Source organism: Ranitomeya variabilis, chromosome 2 (assembly GCF_051348905.1).
Source record: "Ranitomeya variabilis isolate aRanVar5 chromosome 2, aRanVar5.hap1, whole genome shotgun sequence".
Classification (NCBI taxonomy): domain Eukaryota; kingdom Metazoa; phylum Chordata; class Amphibia; order Anura; family Dendrobatidae; genus Ranitomeya; species Ranitomeya variabilis.
Genome location: NC_135233.1, coordinates 803,399,848 through 803,423,306, shown reverse-complemented (window position 1 = coordinate 803,423,306; position 23,459 = coordinate 803,399,848). Strand labels below are relative to the sequence as shown.

The 23,459-nt window shown below is 45.0% G+C and overlaps 1 protein-coding gene across 2 annotated transcripts in view; it reads left to right on the top strand.

The window, feature by feature from the left end:
• Positions 1-23,459, top strand: part of OGFRL1 (opioid growth factor receptor like 1) — an 88,090-nt gene that overhangs the window by 19,506 nt on the left and 45,125 nt on the right. For both annotated transcript variants that reach the window (XM_077289941.1, XM_077289942.1), the window contains exons 4-5: positions 2,386-2,464; positions 18,243-18,309. In XM_077289941.1, coding sequence (XP_077146056.1) covers positions 2,386-2,464; positions 18,243-18,309 — 146 coding nt within the window. The remainder of the gene's footprint in view (positions 1-2,385; positions 2,465-18,242; positions 18,310-23,459) is intronic.

Sequence of the window (23,459 nt, the reverse complement as noted above, 5' to 3'; positions counted from 1 at the left end):
CAAAAAAATGGTCAATTGTGAAGTTATAAGCATTATCAGCTTATTACAAAATGAAATCAAACAGTTTTCAAGTGAAAACTTTATTCTAGGTGATGTTACATTTGCACATAGGACCCCTTGTTCGAAAGAAGAAGCTTCTGAACTCTCTCGTCCATTGAATTTGTCAGTTTTTGGATGGTTTCTGCTTCAATTGTTTTGCATGTGGACAGAATACCCTCCCAGAGCTGTTGCTTAGATGTGAACTGCCTCCCGCCATCATAGACACTCCTTTTGATGATGCTCCAGAGGTTCTCAATGGGGTTAAGGTCAGGGGAAGATGGTGGCCACACCATAAGTTTGTCCTCTTTTATGCCCATAGCAGCCAGAGATGCAGATATGTTTTTTGCAGCATGAGACGGTGCATTATCATGCATGAAAATGATCTTGCTGCGGAAAGCACGGTTCTTCCTCTTGAACCATGGCAGGAAGTGTTGTTTTAGAAACTCCACATAGATTATGGAGTTCATCATTACCCCTTCAGGGATCATAAAGGGGCCGACAATCTCTCTCCCCTTGATTCCAGCCCAAAACATTACTCCACCTCCTCCTTGTTGGCGCCTTAGCCGTGTTTTCATGGGGTGTCCATCAACCAGCCATCCTCCACTCCATCCATCTGGACCATCGTGCGTTGCACGGCACTCATCGGTGAACAAAACAGTTTGGAATCAGTCTTCATGTATCGTTTGGCCCACTGGAGCCGTTTCTGCTTGTGTGCAGTGGATAGAGGTGGTCGACAGGATGGCTTACGCACAGCTGCAAACCTCTGAAGGACCCTGCATCTTGTTGTTCTGGGGACGTTGGAGGCACCAGCAGCTTCAAAAACTTGTCTGCTGCTATGACAAGGCATTTTTGCAGCTGCTCTTTTAACCTTACGCAATTGCCTGTTGGAAAGAGTCCTCAATTTTTCCTTATCAGCACGCACACGTGTGTGCTGGGAATCGGCTACATACTTCTTGATTGTGCGATGATCACGATGAAGTGTCTTGGCAATGTTGATTGTAGTCATGCCTTGACCTAAATACTCCACAATTTGTTGCTTCTCAGCAGCCGACACATCCTTTTTCTTTCCCATTTTGGCACAAAATGTAGGCTGCTTAATAATGTGGAACAGCCTTCTTAAGTAGTCTTGCCTTTATTTGGACACACCTGCCAAACTAATTTGCACAGGTATCTGCAATTGCTTTCAGTGATATAAAGAGCCCTGACACACATCACCATCAATGAGTTTAAATGACAAATTCTAACCATATCACTCCTAAACTCTTTGTGCATAATAATTTGGAACACAGTGTGTGTGTGTATATAATTCTACTATATAATTGTCTAAGGGTCACTTCCGTCTGTCTGTCCTTCTTTCTGTCTTTCTGTCTGTCACGGATATTCATTGGTCGCGACCTCTGTCTGTCATGGAAATCCAAGTTGCTGATTGGTCGTGGCTGTTTTGCCGCGACCAATCAGCGACGGGCAGAGTCCTGCGGCAACATGGCTGCTCCTTCCTCCCCGCAGTCAGTGCCCGCTCCATACTCCCCTCCAGTCAGCGCTCACACAGGGTTAATGGCAGCGTTAACCGACCTCGCTATGCTGCGGTGTAACGCACTCGGTTAACGCTGGTATTAACCCTGTGTGACCAACGTTTTACTATTGATGTTTATAGTTGCCTGCAAATGTAGTTTCTAATCCGTATACCTTTATTACCTTTGCGTCTGCTGGTTCTGTGCTGAGACAGATCAGAAGCTTGAGCTAAGAATGGAGGTGGATTTCAGACTTCTTTAGACAATACACTCTATAATGCAAGGTAACATTCCTCCCCATTCCTTTGCTGCGGCTGTTTAGGTGCCCTGCTGCATGTTTGGGGCATCATCCATATGGACATCACTATTGCACGAGCCAGTCACAACCCGCAGTAGCAGCACATGAATGACATTACTGCAGCATGATGCCCATGATGATCAAAAAGGCAAATAAAAATAAAAAAATGTGGTTGGGGACCCAAACAATGGCAGTAGTGGAATGGAAGAGGATTCTAAAAGTAGGTATTCCAAGAGGTTTGTTATTTATTCATTTTGACCACAATAAGATTTATACTAGACTAAAATCTTATTGTACTAGATCTAGGTGTTCCTATTTGTTAGCATAAACCTTTATTAGCCCAGTGGTAGCATTATTTGCTTGAGGAAGGAGCTTTGTATGATCTTGCTGTCCTATGCTGACTTTTCACAAGTTTGATTTACAGTAGTCCGTGCATTTTACAATCTTTTTTTTTTTTTTTGTAATTCAAGTCCCTATATTCATTGGTATTGTATTTGTATACTGTCATTATTTTACTCTGTCTCTAAATATTTTTAGGTGTTTATATCGAAGACATTTTAAATAAATGGAAAGGCGACTATGACAAGTTGGAACATAATCACACTTATATACAGTGGTAAGTGTTAAATGTACTAGAGAAGACCCTGAAATGAAGTAAAGGTGTGCTGTCAATTTTCCATTAAAAGGGTTGTCCTGTCTAAAGTTACAGGTGACTGCAGACTTGTGAGTTTTGACAGCGCGAAGCTATGTGACTGCAAGTATGCCATATCCATACTCCCGGTAACAATCCAACTAGACTGTTTTCTGCCTCATTCAGTACATTTGCACTGAGCGTGGCCATGCCCATCTACTCAGAATGTGGACTATGCATATCACATACTTGGGGTCACATGATCACGATTCTTGATGCTGACACCGGAGAATCTTTACAGTGTGCAATGTACGTGATGTGAGAATTTACAAGTCTGCATTTACATAGTTTTAGACCAGACAACCCCTTTAAAACCAATAAATTTATTCTCAAGTTTAACTTTTATTTAAGATGAGGATACTCAGACTAATCAACATGGAAGTTCTCTTTAAGCATTTGTATGACTATAGAAGGGTGCCCCACCTGCTTAACCAGAATGAGGACATATACTGTACATATAGGACTCATTGTTTGGTGTTCTCTCATAGCTTCTGCCAAAAATGACCTTTGAGCCTAGCAAACTACATATTGTCTACAAACAAAGGTAGAAGCCATGATTCCAATAATGTGATAAACGAAGCAACCCTTTAAGATGTTAGCTACAGCTCCATCTCTGTTTTTAACCAGCATTCAGTCTCTGACTCTTATGCAGCCGCTTCTTTCTAGTGGTAAGGTAGACAATCTGCTGAAAGTAACTATTTGCTTTTATAGCAATTGGAGTACCGTGGAACTTTCTAATACCAGTTGACTGGAAACAGGCAGGAAAGAGCAGCACTGGCTGCATTTTTTCCCTTCCCCATGACAGCACCGGTACATGAGAGATGGTCCCGCCCCCAAGAACAGGAAACCTGCATAGGAGATAAAAGATGGGGGCGGCACCTCTCTCCTCAGTTTGGTTTCCTGTTCTTGCGGGGAACCTGCGGTGCTGCATGGGGAGAGGTCTCCCTTGCTAAGGCCGGTCTCTGACCGAGGTCCGCGGTGGGAGTAGCGGCGGCGGCGTGCGCGCGTCGCCTCCATACCTGGCTGCATGTGGGTCCTCCCCACAGCGGACTCCCTGGCGTCCGCTCCTGGCCGGAGGCTGGGCTGGGGGAGAAACTGAAAGCATGTCCATCACGACGCTGGCGCCGAGTGAATGGAGGAACTTCCGGGTGAGAACCGGAAGTAACGCTGTAAGCTGATGGAGCGGTGTGCTGACACTCCCCGGGGGGGAGGAAGTTCAGGGGCGCACACACCGCTTCCTGGCCGGCCATATTTAAACTACAAGGCGGCAAGCAGGCACCGGTAACGGTCTCCTGCAAGATGGCAGATCCAAAGGAATCAGCGATCCCAGCAGAGAACCCACAGCCTGTCGTGGTACTAAGGGTCCGGTGGGTGAGTGCCTTTGTAAGGCAAAAAACATGTTAGTAACTCTGTGTTTTCTGTGTATATATATATATATATATATATATATATATATATATATATATATATATATATATATACAGGGAAAGATGGTTACCTCTAAACAAAAGCATAAAGTGTGTGCACTCTGTGATAGAAGCCTTCCCAAAGCATATGAGAAGCGTATGTGCCGCTCATGCATAGAAAAAACTGTATCTGAAGAGTCATCATCTTTACTTCAGAGTATAAAGGATATTGTGAGAAACGAGGTGCAGAGCACAGTAAAGGAGCAGTTAAAACATCATGGATTGCAGAGCTCCGTAAACCCACCCTCTACGCCTGCCCAAATATCTGATGTAGAATCCGAGGGTGAACTGGGGGAACTTCCGCCCGAGGAGGGTTCGGACCTGGTCTCTTCAGATGAAGAGTGTGGCCGGCCATATATGTTATCAGAAGACATGGGGAAGTTGCTAAAACTGGTCAGGTCCACCCTGGGGGTTGAGACGCCAAAAGAAAAGCAAACGATTCAGGACTCCATGTTCAGTAATTTAGAAGATAAAAAACGGAAAGTTTTCCCTTTTCACGATAACATATTAAATCTTATCAAAAAAGAATGGAAAAAACCGAATAAGAGGATTTCAGTTCCCCAGGCCTTAAAACGTAAATATCCCTTTGATGAGGAAATTTGCGAGAAATGGGGAAAAAGCGCCTAGGTTGGACGCGGCTATCGCAAGTACCTCCAGGGGCATAGCACTTCCCTTCGAGGATATGGGGGCCCTAAAAGACCCCCTAGATAAAAAGGCGGATGCCTTTCTAAAATCAGCCTGGGAAGCCTCAACTTGGGTGTTCAAGCCTGGAGTAGCGGCTACCTGCACTGCCCGTGCCATGATTAAATGGCTGGAGGAACTAAGCGACCAAATAAAAAACAAGTGTCCAAGAGACAGACTTCTAGAAGTCATCCCTCCACTTCAAAATGCAGCGGGATTCCTGGCGGACGCTGCCATTGATTCGGTACGGTTTGCTGCCCGGGCTAGTGCCCTCTCTAATTCAGGAAGAAGAGCGTTATGGTTAAAAAACTGGAATGCTGATTTTCAATCAAAAGTGAAGCTCTGTGCTGTACCCTGTGAGGGGCAATATTTATTCGGCAGGGCTTTAGATGAAATTTTAGAAAAAGCAGCGGACAAGAAGAAACACTTTCCTCCACCTCCCTTCTTTAAACGACGTTGGTATGACAATCGTCGGTCCTTTCGAGGATCGGGTAGAGGCCGGGGCCGCCCAACGGATAGAACCACACGGGGGAAACCCTGGGGTGAAAAAAGAGAAAGAGGGTTTCTTTTCAATAAACCTCCAAAACCAGATCCCAAACAATGACGCCATATTCCAGGTGGGAGGAAGGTTACGGTTTTTTGTCCATCAGTGGGTAACCTTACAGCCGTCTCCATGGATAATCAACTTGTTATCAGACGGCCTACGATTAAACTTCATCTCCCTGCCTCCTCACCGAATAAAAGTTACTCGGGTGGCCAAAAAGAACCAGTTAGTTCTCGAGAAAGAAGTTCGTCTTCTTTTAGACAAAAAAGTCCTGGTAAGAGTACCTCCACAGGAAATAGGGAGGGGGTTTTACAGCACCCTTTTCCTCACTCCAAAACCGGATGGGTCATTAAGAACAATTTTCAACTTAAAAGAATTAAACAAATTCATCCGAGTGGAAAAATTCAAAATGGAGACTCTGAGAACGGCGGTAAAACTGCTGTATCCAGGATGTTACATGGCAGTCATAGACCTTACCGATGCCTATTATCATGTGCCAATCAGCAGAGAGCATCAACAATTCCTGAGGTTGGTGGTGCAGCTGGGGCAGGTCTACACCCACCTACAATACCAATGTCTCCCCTTTGGGGTATCAGTGGCTCCTCGTATCTTTACAAAAATAATTTCAGAAGTAGCATCCTTCGTAAGGAGAGAAAACCTTCTACTAGTGCCCTATTTGGACGATTTCCTCCTTATAGCCGACAATCAAGAAGATTGCATAAAAGCAGTTACGACAGTACAAGAGCTGCTTACCAAACTAGGGTGGATAATAAACTTAAAAAAATCAAGATTGATTCCGGTCCAGATACAAGAGTTCCTGGGGATACAATTAAATTCAATCAGACAAGTCTGTATCCTTCCAGACAGAAAAGTCGAGGCCATAAAACAACGAGTAAGACAAATACAGGTGGCCCAATATGTCTCGGTGAGGGAAGCCATGTCCCTCCTAGGTATGCTAACTGCAACAATTCCAGCAGTCCAATGGGCACAACTTCATTCAAGGGACCTACAGTGGCAGATCCTGTCAGAACAAACAAAAATACCTTACAACTTAAATCGAAGAATCGTATTGTCACAACATGTACGGGACTCTCTAAGCTGGTGGCTAGATTCCGAAAATCTAAAAAAAGGGGTCCCATGGTCAATCCAGAATCCGGTGGTACTAACCACGGATGCGAGCCCGTTAGGTTGGGGGGCACACCTATCAGATCGGATCCTACAGGGTCTATGGGATCCACAAATGAAATTAGCCTCCTCAAACTTGAAGGAATTAACAGCGGTAAGGCAAGCGATTCTTCAAACGGAAGAGGATGTCAAAGGAAAACATCTGGTAGTGTTGTCCGACAACAGCACAACGGTGTCGTATATAAATCAACAGGGGGGAACCAGATCAAGTCCCCTAATGGAAGAAGCAGGAAGACTATTTCTTTGGGCCGAAAACCACCTTTTATCTCTTACAAGTACACACTTAAAGGGGTCGGACAACTTTGTCGCAGATTTTCTGAGTCGTCACGTCCTGCACCAAGGCGAGTGGTCGCTAAATCAAAAAATATTTGGAGAAATCTGTGCCATCTGGGGGCTTCCTCAAGTGGATCTTTTTTCCACAAGGCAGAATCGAAAAGTAGAAAGATTCTACTCTCTAAACCCGAAAGAAAACCCGGAAGGAGTAGATGCGTTACTGCACCAATGGAGATTCCAACTAGCCTATGCGTTTCCCCCAATCCCATTAATCCCCACAGTCCTGAAGAAGATCCGAGAAGAGAAATCACGCATAATCTTAATCGCACCCTTCTGGCCAAAGAGAGCTTGGTTCACTTGGCTCAGACGTATGTCCATCTCGGACTCATGGATACTTCCAGAGGTTCCAAACCTTCTGCACCAGTGTCCAGTAACACATCCTCAGGTTCACAGCCTACACCTTACTGCTTGGAACTTGAGAGGGGACTTCTGCTAGCAAAGGGGTTCTCGGATCCGTTGGTTACTACTCTACTGTCCAGTAGAAAGAAGATCACGGCTGATAAATACCAAAGGGTATGGGGAAAATTTTTAGAATTCTCAGGCCAACGGATAACAGATACCGTTCAGAAAGTCCCTATATCAGAAATCCTAGAATTTCTCCAAAAGGGGCTGGAGAGAGGATTATTTACCAGCACCCTAAAAGTGCAAGTCTCGGCGCTTAGCGCCCTGTTTGACCAAAAATTGGCTGATCACCCCTGGGTGTATAGGTTCATTCGGGCCTCCTTTACAGCCAGACCATTTAAACCTCGTCCAAAGGTCGCTCCCTGGGATTTAAATTTAGTTTTAAATGCCTTGACCTCCTCTCCTTTTGAGCCTCTTTCCTCCATATCGGAAAAAGCGCTAACTTTAAAAACGGTCCTTTTCATTGCCCTTACCTCAGCCAGACGCATTAGTGAGCTTCAGGCTATATCTATAGACCCTCCTTACACTACATTTCTAGAGGACAGGGTAATTATAAAATCTGATCCGGCCTTCTTACCAAAGGTCAACTCGAAATTTCACAGGGACCAGGAGATAGTCTTGCCTTCATTTTGTGCCAATCCAAAATCCCAGGGAGAAGAAACCTTCCATTGCTTGGACGTCAGACGTTGCCTACTTCAATATATAGAAGTGACAAAACCATGGCAACAGTCTCCAGCCCTTTTTGTCTCCTTTCAGGGGGCAAACAGGGGAAAAAAGGCCACAAAATCAACCATTGCACGATGGCTCCGTATGGCTATATCACTTTCCTATTCCTCTTCGGGGCAGGTCCCTCCACCTGGTGTTACGGCCAACTCTACTAGGGCTATTTCCACATCTTGGGCAGAGAGGGCAAATGCATCGATAGAGCAAATCTGTAATGCAGCAGTATGGTCTTCACCCTCTACTTTCTTCCGCCATTATAGATTAAATCTAGGGCTATCAGATCTTGCCTTTGGTAGAAAAGTACTATCTGCCGTTGTCCCACCCTAGAGGTTCTTTCTATTTCTTCCTCTCATGTACCGGTGCTGTCATGGGGAAGGGAAAAAATGATAATTACTTACGGGTAATTTGATTTTCCAGATCCATGACAGCACTGCTCTAGTTCCCGCCCTATCTTGGTGATGGTGTGTGATTCACAAAAAAAAAAAAAAAAAAATCTCTTAAAAAAAAAAAACAAAAACCCACAAACAAAAGATGGGGTAATAACCACTTAACATAACAATAGATAAATAGTCTTAGAGTTTAAAATAATGTATATATGCCTAAAACTAACATAGCGGTTACCTTACATTCTCTGTAAACAAACTGAGGAGAGAGGTGCCGCCCCCATCTTTTATCTCCTATGCAGGTTTCCTGTTCTTGGGGGCGGGACCATCTCTCATGTACCGGTGCTGTCATGGATCTGGAAAATCAAATTACCCGTAAGTAATTATCATTTTTCCTCTATTTGCAAAAAAAGTAAATTGCAAAAAAATTTGGATTCAAGACAATACATTTGTTATAAATGTTATAAAAATTCATTTTTATCTTGAACAAATTTGCTCATTTCTAACTGCTGACAGTCCTGAGGGCCAGACAAATGGTCCTGGGCCAGTAGTAAGACTTCAGTACTCAATATACAGTCATGCCCGAAAGTGTTGGCACCCTTGAAATTGTTCCAGAAAATGAAGTATTTCTCCCAGAAAATTATCGCAATTACACATGTTTTGTTATACACATGTCTATTTGCTTTGTTTATGTTTGAACAACACAAAAAAAACTGAGCAATAAAGGCAAATTGGACATCATTTCACACAAAACCGACAAAATTGTTGGCACCTTTCCAAAATTGAGGGTAAACCACTTTTGTTTCAAGCATGTGATGTTCGTTCAAACTCACCAAGTGACAAGTAACAGGTGTGGGTAATATTAAAAATCACATCTGAAACCAGATAAAAAGGGGGAGAAGTTGACTCAATTTTTGCTTTGTATTTCTGTGTGTGCCACATTATGCACAGAGAACCGAAAGAGAAGAAGAGAACTGTCTGAGGACTCGAGAACCAAAATTGAAAAATATCAACAATCTCAAGGTTCAGGCTATGTGCCCATGTTCAGGATTGTTCGCAGAATTTTCCTGATCAAAACCGGACTCCTTTTGCAGGAAATCCGCTCGCGTTTTTTTTTTTTTTCGCGCTTCTTTCTTGGATTTTTTTTGCTTTTTTTTATTTTATTTTTTTTCCGGAGCTTCCCAATACAATAATATAGCGGCAAATCCGCAGATTCACCACAAAATTAATGAACATGCTGCCCTTTTTTCCACCATGCGTTTTTTTGCGGAAAAAAGCGCAACATGGGCACAAAAATTGCGGAATGCATTAAAATAATGGGACGCTTAATGTAAGCTTTTTTTGCATTGGAAAACCGCCAAAAAAAAACGCAAAAATCCTGAATGTGGGCACATAACCTAAAAGTCTCCAAATATCTTGATGTTCCTTTGTCCACAGTGCGCAACATAATCAAGAAGTTTACAACACATGGCACTGTAGCTAATCTCCCTGGATGTGGACAGTAGAGAAAAATTGATGTAAGCATGCAGTGCAGGACATCCGGATGGTGGTTAAGCAGCGCCAATCAAATTCTAAAGAAATTCAAGCTGACCTGCAGGCTCAGGGTGCATCAGTGTCAGCGCAAACTATCCATTGACATTTGAATGAAATGAAACACTATGGCAGGAGACCAAGGAGGACCCCACTGCTGACACATATATAAATAAAAAGCTACCCTGTAATTTGCCAAAATGTATATGAGTAAGCCAAAATCTTTCTTGGAAAGTGTTTTGTGGATAGATGACACCAAGAAAGAGCTTTTTGGTAAAGCACATCATTCTACTGTTTACCAAAAATAGAATTAGGCCTACAAAGAGCACAGTAGCTACAGTCAAATATGTATTCCATAAAAACGTAAGAGAAAAATTTCTATCGTACTCACATTTTAGGAAACTCCTGTCTTTACTTTCCGGAGTACCATTTCAATGCTGCTGACCGACCAGAAATATTCAATGCAAAAAAAAGAGGTGGATAGGCACATCCAATAATAAAAAATCTTCAAGCACTATGACTAAGGGTGCAGTAGGCTCAAGAAACGTGTCAGAGCGGTTCCTGCACATCATCCTTGTATGGATTTTCTCCATCGCCACATTGGGGGACACAGGACCGTGGGTGTATGCTGCTGCCACAAGGAGGCTGACACAAAGTAAACACAAAAAGTGTTAGCTCCTTCTCTGCAGTATACACCGCCCACTGGCTCCGGATAATACCAGTTCTTGCTTAGTGTCCGTAAGAGGCACACTGCGTCTGTTTTTTTTCCAGACGTTCTTATTTTTATTTTTAACTTTGCACAAGAGGGTGAAGGGGGCGACGGACCCTTTTAAGAGGGCCGATCTCCCCTGAAACATCAACAGGCGAGCACGACGAGTTTACGCCCCGTACCCTCTCCTGCGACGTGGGATGCTCAGCCGAGAACTAGCCCTGTGAAATCCTAGGGGAGCGAACCCTTAGGATACACAGAGGCACTTTCCATGGGTACAGTCCGGCTGCCCTCCCTCTGCACCACCACTGAAGAACAGTGGTGCTACAAGGAGCACCCTCATCAAGAGGGCGGCGGATCGAGGTTGACTGCACCCCCCCCTCATACCTCACCTGAAGAGGACCATAAGCGGTGAGTCTGGCAGGGGTGGGGGGGCTCCCGAGCGCACCGCGGGCTCAGCCTCATTTTGCGGCCGGGCACTGCTAATTTAGTCCCCGCCTTCGGCCTCAGCTAGGCCGCGTTCCGCCCACAGCGCGCGTCACGTGCGAGGGCCCACCCACTGGTTCAGCGCTTCTTGCACACTGCGAGAAGCGCCCCACAAACTCAGCGGCCATCTTTGATGCGAGGAAACCTTCTGGACCCCAGCTGCACCTTCTCTGTCACAGCACTGCGATAGGACACAGGACCTGGGTAGGTGCGCTGCATGCTGACACAGGCCCTCATACTCCTGCACACAGTGCTCTGCCTGCCAGCTGTACAAGTGCCCCACAGCCCTGCACGGAGGCTAACTGACAACATGTCTCTGCCTAAACCCAAAACGTCTGCAAAAACAGTGTTCTTCTCTTCTTGCACCTCCTGTCAGGCTGCGCTACCAAGCGTGCATACTGCCCGCTCTGTAATGCTTGTTACCCTAAATGTGCTCAGGAACCCCCGCCGCAAATGAGCCCGCGGTGACCAGTCCCCCTGAGTGGGCTTTGTCACTTTTGCAATCTATGGCTTCTTTGACTAAAGCTATTGAGTCCCTCCAGTAACCAACCAGGAGCAGGAACACTAATCCACCTATTTAGGATGCTCCCCCCTACGGCTGCGGAATTTTCAGCCTGCAGGGGCCGCTCTCACTCTAAGCACAAGCGGCCATCTAGGAAGCGCGTCCATAGCTTGTTCCCCAGGCCCTCTGGTGCCTCGGCATCCGTTAGCTCCGCTTCCCGCTCTCGCTCCCCAGGCACCTCTTCCGACCAGGACTCTGAACCTGAGTCTGATGGGCCTCTAGATCTGGAGTCGCCAGGTTTTCAGAGCTCTGTAGATAGTCTCATTGAAGGGACTGGTTGACGGCTTCAGGTTGATGAGCAACCGACGACCTCCAGTACGGATAATTCGGTGTCTTTCAAAAGGACCAAACGTACTCACAAGGTGTTTGCCAATCACCTAGAGTTCCAGGACATAGTCCAGCGACATAGGGAGCATCCAGACAAACGCTTTCAGGGCCAGAGATCTCTGGAGTCCAAATATCCTTTTTCTCCTGATCTCCACAAACAATGGACAGAATCCCCTCCTGTGGATCCTCCTGTCTCACGTTTGTCCTCTAAAACTATCCTATCTGTGCCGGACGGATCTTCTATCAAAGATCCCACAGACCGCCTAGTTGACAGTCTCGCCCGTTCAGCCTTTGAGGCTTCAGGCTCGGCACTCTTTCCCTCCTTCGCTGCTACCTGGGTAGCCAAAGCTGTGACTCTCTGCATAAGGCCTTACAGAACAGTGACCTTCCTTCTGACATAGCCGAGCTAGCAAATCAAATTTCCTTGTCTGGTGATTACTTAGTAAACGCTTCCCTGGACGCGGCGAACTGCTCTGCACTTACGGCTTCAAACGCTGTGGCGATTAGGAGAGCGCTATGCCTGAGGAACTGGCGAGCGGACTCCGTATCTAAAAAGTCCCTCATGTCTCTGCCGTATCTCAGTGGCCGTCTATTTGGTGAAAAGCTGGACAAACTGATTGATTTCAGACGCTACGGGGGAAAAAGTACTTCCCCAGCAGAGTTTCAGGCAAATGTTCCAACGACAGCCGCAGGCTCGTTTTTGGCCCTTTTGTGGAACTTACGCATGGCATTCCTCAGCCAGTTTCCCTGGTTCGGGGCGCTGCGCCGGCAGAGACAAAAGCCCTCAGGCTTCATACAGGCCCAACCATTCCTGGAGGGGCCGCTCCACACAGTCTAGGTCCAGGGGATCCAGACCCCAACCATCTTCTTTTAAATGACTCGCAATCTCTTCCGGACGACACCAGCAATGTAGGCGGACGCCTTCTCTTGTTTCTTCATGCCTGGCTTGCAGTCGTTCACGACGAGTGGGTCAGGGATCTGGTGTCCTCCGGTTACAAAATCAATTTTTCCTTTCCCCCCTCCAACCCGGTTTTTCGCTTCCCACCATCCCGAAGCGGGAATGCACGGTCGAGCTTTTTCCCAGGCCATCCAGTCGCTCCGACAAGATGGAGTGATTGTCCCTGTCCCGGAGGACGAAAGGTTCTACAGTTTTTATTCAAATCTGTTTATGGTCCTAAAAAAGGATGGAACAGTAAGGCCCATCCTGGACCAAAAGCTCTTGAACAGATTTGTCAAAGTCCATCATTTCAGGATTGGAATTTCTCCGTTCCGTCATTGCCTCAATAGAACACGGTGAATTCTTAGCATCCATCGACATCCGGGATGCGTACCTCCACATCCCAATCTTCCCACCTCATCAAAGGTTTCTTCGCTTCGCCGTCGGACAGGAACATTTTCAGTTCACGGCCTTGCCTTTCGGCCTCGCCACCCCCCCCAGAGTTTTCATAAAGGTCATGGCGGCTGTCATGGCCATTCTGCATTCTCGGGGTCTAGTCATGTTTCCCTACCTAGACGACTTACTGGTCAAAGGCCCATCTTTCTGAGCCTGCATTTCCTTGGATACTCTTTCTTGACTGGGCTGGTTGATTAATTTAAACAAGTAATCTCTTGTTCCAGCTCAACGGATCTCCTTCCTGGGCATGACCCTGAACACCTCCCTAGGGTTGGTGCTTCTTCCACGGGACAAGGTCCTGGCTCTTCAACAGGAGGTCTGGAAGCTTCTTCAGCTGTCCCCCTGTTCCATCCGCATGAGGATTCTCGGGAACATGGTGGCCACAATGGAGGCGATTCCATTTGCGCAACTACACCTCCGTCCCCTCCAGCACGCTTTGCTGGATGCATGGGACAGGAGTCCGTTTTCCCTCGACCGACTGTGTCCTCTCCTCGGGTCAAGCATACGCTCCATTGTTGGATGATCCGATCCTCTATTCTCCCAGGGAGGTCCTTCCTCCCATTCCATTGGCTGGTAGTCACTACCGACGCCAGTCTCCTAGGCTGGGGAGCGGTCTTTCGCCATCACACTGCGCAGGGAACCTGGACTCATCACGAGTCTCGTCTTCCAATCCATATCCTGGAGATATGTGCGATTCGGCTGTCCCTAAAGCTGTTCCACCATCTCCTAGCGGGCTGCCCCATCCATATCCAGTCGGACAATGCCACGGCTGTGGCTTATATAAATCATTAGGGGGGCACCCGCAGCAGAGCTGCAATGCGCGAAGTAGAGCACATCCTTCACTGGGCCGAACACAACCACTTGGTCATATTGGCCGTTCACATTCCAGGAGTGGAAAACTGGGCCGCGGATTTCCTCAGCCGGCAAGGTCTTGCCTCAGGAGAGTGGTCTCTCCATCAGGACATATACCAACAAATCTGCCTTCGCTGGGGTACTCCGGACGTAGACTTGATGACTTCCTGGTTCAATGCCAAGGTACTTCAGTTTGTGGCCCAGTCCCGGGATCCCAGAGCAATCGGGGCGGACGCCCTAGTCCTTCCTTGGAGTCAGTTTCGCCTCCATTGCCTGTTTCCCCCCCTGCGCCTGCTTCCCAGAATCATCAGGAAGATCAGGGCAGAGGGTGACCCGGTAATTCTCATCGCCCCGGATTGGCCTCGCCGGGCGTGGTATGCAGAGCTGGTCCAGCTCATCACAGACGTTCCTTGGCACCAGATCGTCTAGATCTACTCTCTCGGGGCCCTGTGTTTGACGGCATGGCCGTTGAATCCTGGGTTCTGACTCAAGCGGGTTTTTCCTGTGAGGTAGTTTCCACCTTGATCAATTCCCGAAAGCCGGTGTCATCGCGCATCCACCATATTTAAGCTTTATTCCAAACACATAGCTTTAAAATAGGGATTTTTGTGTACTCATCGTAAAATCCTTTTCTCCGAGCCCCTCATTGGGGGACACAGCACCCACCCTTGTTTTGGTTTGTTGCCGATAAGTGTTTTAGTCTCTGACATGTTGTTCCTACGGTTAAATCTTGTTAATCTCCTACTGCTTGGCTACGAACTGGTATTATACGGAGCCAGTGGGCGGTGTATACTGCAGAGGAGGAGCTAACCCTTTTTGTATTTACTTAGTGTCAGCCTCCTAGTGTCAGCAGCATACATCCATGGTCCTGTGTCCCCCAATGAGTGGCTCGGAGAAAAGGATTTTACGGTGAGTACACAAAAATCCTTATTTTAAAGCTATGTGTTTGGAATAAAGCTTAAAGATTATTTGTTATTGAATGTGCCAGGCCCCCTCTTTTTTTTTTTTTTTTTTTTTGCATTACAGTCAAACATGGTGGAGGTTCAAGGATGTTTTGGGGCTGATTTCTGCCACTAGGTACCTTGACTGTGTGCAAGACATCGTGAAATCTGAAATTTTCATAGGATTTTGGGTCAATGTAGTGCCCAATGTTAGCAAGCTGGGGGTTTGTAGCCTAGGTCATGGACAATCACCCAAAATAAACCTCAAGAAGCACCCAGAAGTGGATGGAAACATAGCGCTGGAGAATTCTGAAGCTGAAGTAGCCAGCAATTAGTGCAGATCTAAATCCCACTGAACCTATGTTCTATGATTCTGAATTACAGTACTGTTTGAATATAGTATATGGGTCTTTCCCAGTATCTTGTAAAGGAGCATGAACTGGGCATTGAAACAGCAATGCATCAAAATGATTGGTAGAGAAGGAGGCAAAATAAAGTGATGAAGTATATTATACAAATTCATAATGGAATTCCTGGTAGATAAGTAAATAAGAAAAGGTTACCGTACTTGATTTTTAAGCTACACTTTCCATGTTTGTGTCAATTAGCTGATGACTTTGACATCTTGAATTTGAGAAGAGTGTCTATTTAGGTGAACCCCCATCTATGTTTGAGGGTCATTTTTGGCTTGCCCAAGAAAAAGCCAAAATGTATTGCATGTGATTAAACTTGTAATTTTATTTATTATAAGTGGGCACCATCAAATATTTAAATCAAACAATAGGATCACTAAAATGCATGTGGAATATAGTAAACCAGAAAACGTTCAAGAGAAAGGAACATGCATAAAGAACAGGATCTCCACAAAGATTTTTTTAGACAAAATACAAATAGTTTTATTTCCACACCAAAAAGCACTACACACAATTACAAACATCTAAAACATTCCAAAAGATGGAACATACATGGTACATCGTGTTACAATACAATATTCAATAAAGATATATATACACAACTCCAGGCTAAGCATAAATTTGCATCAAACCTATAAGCTGATAATGTCTTGTGATCTTAAATACATTTAATCTGTTGGGCTAGTGGGACAACAAGGTGAGTGAAAGATACCTCGAGTGTCGGAACGCGTGGGTCCTTTTTCCTTCTACCTGGCTATGCTGCTGCTTATGGGACCAAGGGGGCGACGTTAGTGGACTGACAGGGTGAAGTATTGTGCATATCTTTTGTTGGATCTCTACCTGCTTACCTTGTTTAGTCTTGGACCCCATAATGCCTGTGTCAAAGCTTTGAGAAATCCACCTTATAAGGAAAGAATTTCACCTTATGGTATACTATCCACCTTTCTCCCCTTCTTATTACTTTGTTGTCCCACTGGCCCAACAGATTAAATGTATTTAAGATCACAAGACATTATCAGCTTATAGGTTTGATGCAAATTTATGCTTAGCCAGGAGTTGTGTGTATATACTTGAGTGTAAGCCGAGATTTTCAGCCCATTTTTTTGGGCTGAAAGTCCCCCTCTTGGCTTATACTCGAGTCATACCCAGGGGTCGGCAGGGGAGGGGGAGCGGGGTCTGTCTAATTATACTCACCTTCTCTTGGCGCGGTCGCTGCAGGTCCCTGGCTGCCCGGCGCCCCAGCTTATTCCTGTACTGAGCGGTCACATGGCACCGCTCATTACAGTAATGAATATGCTGCGCCACCTCCAATAGGGGTGGAGCCGCATACTCATTACTGTAATGAGCGGTAACGGTGACCGCTCAGTACAGGAAGAAGCTGCGGCGACGGGGAAGCAGGGACTGCACCACGCCAGGAGCAGGTGAGTATAATGGGGAGCGCGTCACTGCGTGATATTCACCTGCTTCTCGTTCCGGGCGCCGCTCCGTCTTCAGCGTCTTCTGCAGTGACGCTCAGGTCAGAGGGCGTGGTGACGTGGTTAGTGCGTGCCCTCTGCCTGAACGTCAGTGCAGAAGACGCTGAAGATGGAGCGGCGCCGGAATGAAGTCAGGTGAATATTGAAAGTGCCGGGGGCCTGAGCGACGGAGAGGTGAGTATGTGATTTTTTTTTAATTTATTTTTTTTTTTTTATCACAGCAACAGCAAATGGGGCAAGTGTCTGTATGGAGCATCTTATGGGGCCATAATCAACGTTTGTGCAGCACTATATGGGGCAAGTGTCTGTATGGGGCCATAATCAACGTTTGTGCAGCACTATATGGGGCAAGTGTCTGTATGGGGCCATAATCAACGTTTGTGCAGCACTATATGGAGCAAGTGTCTGTATGGAGCATCTTATGGGGTCATAATCAACGTTTGTGCAGCACTATATGGGGCAAATATCTTTATGGAGCATCTTATGGGGCCATAATTAACCTTTGTGAAACATTATATGGGGCATATTTTAATATGGAGCATCTTATGGGGCCATCATAAACTTTATGGAGCATTATATGGGGCTCCTGATTCAATATGGATATTCAAAAACACTTAACCTACTGATGTCTCATTTCACTTTACTTTTATTGGTATCTATTTTTATTTTTGACATTTACCGGTAGCTGCTGCATTTCCCACCCTAGGCTTATACTCGAGTCATTTAAGTTTTACTAGTTTTTTGTGGCAATATTAGGGGGTCGGCTTATACTCGGGTCGGCTTATACTCGAGTATATATGGTATATCTTTATTGAATATGTATTGTAACACTGGATGTACCATGTATGTTCCATCTTTTGGAATGTTTTAGATGTTTTTAATTGTGTATAGTGCTTTTTGGTGTGAAAATAAAATAATTTGTATTTTGTTTAAAAGAATCTTTGTGGAGAGCCTTTTCTTTATGCATGTTCCTTTCTCTTGAACGTTTTCTGATGTGGTTAAACTTGCATAATATTACATTTTTAGGGGTGTAGTTAGAGTTCAGACTTTTTTTTTAAATTACTTACTGACATTTGTGCTTTCTTTTACATTATGGAAGTCTGTAGCAATTTTCTTGTACCTTTAAAAATTCCTGGGGTAGACTGAGTTTAGAGCTATGTTTTACCAGCAGAATGCTAAATTTCATAATACTACAGTAAATTATCTGTGAAAAATCAATTCCCTTTGTTACCTAATACCAGTTCGTCTTGTTTGCTCTTGAGAATCCAGATTTATAACTAAATTTCTCATTTTTGCAGGCTTTTCCCTCTTCGAGAGCAAGGCTTAAATTTTTATGCTAAGGAACTGACCTCATATGAAATTGAGGTAAAGCCAGCACCCACACTGTTAATATGAAAAATAATTGTAAATATTGGCTGCTAATTATTTTTTTTTTTTACAGAATAAAGCAATATACATGCTGTCTTTCACCAGTATTCTTTCATGAATACAGCTTTTCTAATGAAAATTACTTTTCCTTTTACAAGTAGAGGATGAATTGTTGAGCGCATTAATTCATCGTTACTCGACTTCTCTGAGACCTGTCTGCTGTTGTAATGGATTCCTCTGAAACGGAGAAGGCGACAGCTTTGATGTTCTTACACGTTCCCATTTGATATCTAATAATACGTCATGCAGCGCACAAATATTAGAGGAACAGATGACAAGAAAAGCCTCAAATTTATTGTCACCCCTGTGCTAACTAATAAGCTGTATTTTTTTTATGAGCGCTTAGTGTCTCCCCTTAGCACAAGATACTGAGGTTTGCAAGTCAAAGTCTCCATCTAACACTAAAGCATTGCGTTTAATGCAAAAACAAAAAAAATATGTAAGCTGAATTATGTGTTGAATTGGTTTGACATGGAGGAGATTTAAAATGTTTAAAGCAAATGTATTATTGGGATCGTTATCAAATTTAGTCTACCATCACACTGTGGTAAATGAATTGTATTATCGGGGTTGCTCATCTTTGTGGGCAATTGTTTTCTGGGGGTTTTTTTTCTTACCTAAATTCTTCCATTTTGGGCTAAAAATGTTTTTTTGCACCTGGGTTTCTTTAAAAATCTTGGACAGTTTGTCTCCTATAGCCACTGTATTACACTGTGTGTTGCTGGCTGCAGAATGAGCTAACTGGGTTGGCCACATTATCTTTATTTTATCACATGTATTGGGGTCTGGGGACATGATTTTGTGGCACTTACTATTGTACTGGTCGGACAGGTTCTCCTCCTGCTCTTGTTAGTGGAGCGTTCCTCAGACTGCACAGCTCTCCAGTCCATGCAATGGCTGCTGGCGGAGGAACATATGACCAGACCGGACCACGCTTCTTGTCAAATTGAAACCACCCATGATAATACTGCTTTTCTATTGGAGGAGACTGATGGACAAGGTCTGGTCACTTGTTCCTCCAACAGCAGCATTTATATGGAATGGAGAGCGGTGGAGCCTGCGAGGAAAGGGGGGGCAGAAAAAGCGCTATAAAGACTGCCTTAAGGTGTCTCTCAAAAACCTGGAAGTTAACATCAATGAATGGGAAGAGTTTGCCCTGGATTGTCCAGGTACAGGATCGCCTCAGGATCATGTGCAGCTGAAGATAGGAAAATCCTCGACATAAAAAGAAAGCGTGCTGTCTGCAAGGCACCAGCAGAATCCAGTGTACCGACAACATCTACTTGCTTATGTCAAGTATGTGGGCGAACCTTCAGGGCCTGGATTGGCCTCATCAGCCACCTCCGGACCCATAACTAATTCTTTTAATCCTAAAGTCATGGTCATCTTCGACCACGAAGGACGAACATCATCAAGTGCCACAGAATAATGTCCCCAATACATGTGATAAAATAATGATAATGTGGCCGACTCATTATGTCATTTTGCAGCCAGCAATAGACAATGTAAAACAGAGGCTAAAGGAGGAAAACTGCAAAATTTTTTATTAAGTCCCATTGAAGACATGATTTTAAGCTCCAATTGCATGCATTTAGCGAAGAAAAAAAAATTGTTCCCAAAGGTGGACAAAACCTTTTATGACCTTGCTGAATTTACCGAATATAAAAACTTTAGTAGTATTAAACAGCTGACAAGTATCTGAAATAAAACCATGTTCGATATGAGGGGCTATACGAAGAGTAGATGATGTAGACCTCTACACATAGCCATACTTAATGGAGTGAAGTAAATCCATCACCTCTGTTCCATTCAGTATTCAGTTTTGGTTGGAAGAAGTCTAAGGGTATGCAGCATGGAAAGTTTGCTGCTTCAGAAACCTGCCTCCCAGCTAAAGACACAGTATTCTTCCTTCTACGCCGTATTTTTCGGACTATAAGACGCACCGTACTATAAGACGCACCCCAAATTTGGGGTGAAAATTGCAGAAAAAAAGATTTTTTATAAGATGGGGGTCCGTCTTATTGTCCGAATTTAAGATCTCTTACCTGAGGGCAGGCAGTGGCAGAGCAGGGTCACAGGAGGCATGGTGGTGGCAGAGGTGAGGTGATGCTGAGGTGCGGTGGGCGGAACGGCGTGCACCTGAGCAGGGTCCCATCCTGCTTAGGTGGGCGACGCCATGGCCTGGTGTCCATGGGGAGGTTGCTGTGGCGGCGGCAGATGTGCGGTCACTTCCTCAGGTGGTGGCGGCCAGGGTCCCTTCCACATTTGAGGTGACGCCACAGCAGTAGTGAAGGAGAGCAGCAGAGCTGGGTGAGTCACGGTTTTCCTGGTGGCGGCAGGCTTACCGGCATTGTGGCGGCGACAGAGGTGCGGGGATGATGTGGCGCGGTGAGCTGTATGGCGTGAGCAGGGTCCCGTCCATATTTGAGGTGAATCCGCAGCCCGGTATTGATGCAGAGCAGGGTGAGTTAAGGATTTTTCCGGTGGCGGCGGCCATCTTGCTGAGGCCGCGGGTGAGCAGATTCACTACTCTGCGTCCCAGGGCTTCAGGAAAATGGCCGCGGGAGGCCGCGCGTGCGCAGATGGAGATCGCGGCGGCCATTTTCCTGAAGCCAAGATCTCAATCTGCGAACTCTGCTTCAGGAAAATGGCCGCCGCGATCTCCATCTGCGCACGCGCGGCCTCCCGCGGCCATTTTCCTGAAGCCCTGGGACGCAGAGTAGTGAATCTGCGCACGCGCGGCCTCAGCAAGATGGCCGCCGCCACCGGAAAATACCGTAACTCACCCTGCTCTTCTGCTCTCCATCAATACCGGGCCGCGGATTCACCTCAAATGTGGACGGGACCCTGCTCACGCCATACAGCTCACCGCGCCACATCATCCCCGCAACTCTGTCGCCGCCACAATGCCGGTAAGTCTGCATTCCAAATATAAGACGCACCCCCCATTTTCCTCACAATTTTTTTGGGGAAAAAGTGCGTCTTATAGTTGGAAAAATACGGTAAATATTTTATTTTAAATGACTTGGCGTTAAGAAATAGTGAAACTAAATTGGATGCTCTTGGAAGCCATTTCCAACGTAGAATACCTACAGCTCTGGCAAATATTAAGAGACCATTGCAAAATGTTCAGTTTGTCTGATTTTTCTCTTCATAGGTATATTTTTGAGTAAAATGTAAATTGTTCTTTTATTCTATAAACTTATGACAACATGTCTCCGAATTTCCAAGCAATGCAGTTTGTATTTTTTTTTTTTTTTCCGAAAAGGAGAAATGGTCAAAATAAAAAATAAAAATAACCAGTGCTTTCAGACCTCAAATAATGCAAAGAAAACAAGTTCATAATCATTTAGAAACAACAATACTAAATGTTTTAACTCGAGAAGAGTTCAGAAATCAATATTTTTTTGGAATAACCATGATTTTTAATCACAGCTTTCATGTGTCTTGGCATGCTTTCCATCAGTCTTTCACACTGATTCTGGCACAAAAATGTAAGCAGTTCTTCTTCTTTGTTTGATGGCTTGTGACTATCGATTATCCCCTTGATTACATTCCAGAGGTTTTCAATGGGGTTCAGGTCTGGAGATTGGGCTGCCCATGACAGGGTTTTGATGTGATGGTCTCTTAATTTTTGCCAGAGCTGTATATTTAACCCCTTTCTGACCTCGGACAGGATAGTACATCCGAGGTCAGATCCCCTGCTTTGATGTGGGCTCCGATGGTGAGCCCACATCAAAGCTGCAACATGTCAGCTGTTTTGAACAGCTGACATGTGCGCGCAATAGCGGCGAGTGGAATTGCGATCCACCCGTCGCTATTAACTAGTTAAATGCCGCTGTCAAACGCTGACAGCGGCATGTAACTACTGCTTCCGGCCGCGCGGCTGGAAACGCGCGCATTGCCGACTCCCCGTCACATGATCGGGGGTCAGCGATGCATCAGGATAATAACCATAGTTCCTTGAGACCTCTATGGTTACTAATGCCGGTTTGCTGTGAGCGCCACCCTGTAATTAAGCTACATTGGAGCAATCGGATGATTGCTGCTATGTAGCAGAGCCGATCAGGCTATGCCAGCTTCTAGCCTCCCATGAATGCTATTGAAGCATGGCAAAAGTGGGGAAAAAAAAAAAAAAAGTTTAAAAAAAAAAAAATGAAATAAATAAAAAAAAAATGTAAGTTTAAATCACCCCCTTTTCGCCCCATTCAAAATAAAACAATAAAAATAAAATATACACATATTTGGTATCGCCGCGTTCAGAATCGCCCGATCTATCAATAAAAAAAAAGTATTAACCTGATCGCTAAACGGCGTAGCGAGAAAAAAATTTGAAACGCCAAGATTACGTTTTTTTGGTCGCTGCGATATTGCATTAAAATGCAATAACGGGCGATCAAAAGAATGTATCTGCACCAAAATGGTGTCACTAAAAACGTCAGCTCGGCACGCAAAAAATAAGCCCTCACCCAACCTCAGATCACGAAAAATGGAGACGCTACGGGTATGGGGAAATGGCGCAATTTTTTTTTTTTTGCAAATTTTTGAATTTTTTTCACCACTTAGATAAAAAGTAACCTAGACGTGTTTGGTGTCTATGAACTACATACTGACCTGGAGACAAGAATCATGATGGCAGGTCAGTTTTACCATTTAGTGAACCTAGCAAAAAAGCCAAAAAAACATGCATGGGATTGCACTTTTTTTGCAATTTCACCGCACTTGGAATTTTTTTCCCATTTTCTAGTACACGTCATAGAAAAACCAATGATGTCGTTCAAAAGTACAACTTGTCCCGCAAAAAATAAGCCCTCACATGGCCGTATTGACAGAGAAATACAAAAGTTATGGCTCTGGGAAGGAGGGGAGTGAAAAACGAAAACTGAAAATCCCAAGGTCATGAAGGGGTTAATCCTGCTCACAAATCTAAAAAAAAAAAAGTAGCCTATAAATGATTTTTTTTTTTTTGTTTGTACATTTACTGTTTTCCCTTTACCCATGACTGCACACCTGCGGGAGGGATCTGCTCAGCCAGAACAGGAACCTACTGAAATAAAAGGACGGTACCTCTCCCGCGCTTCAGTTGG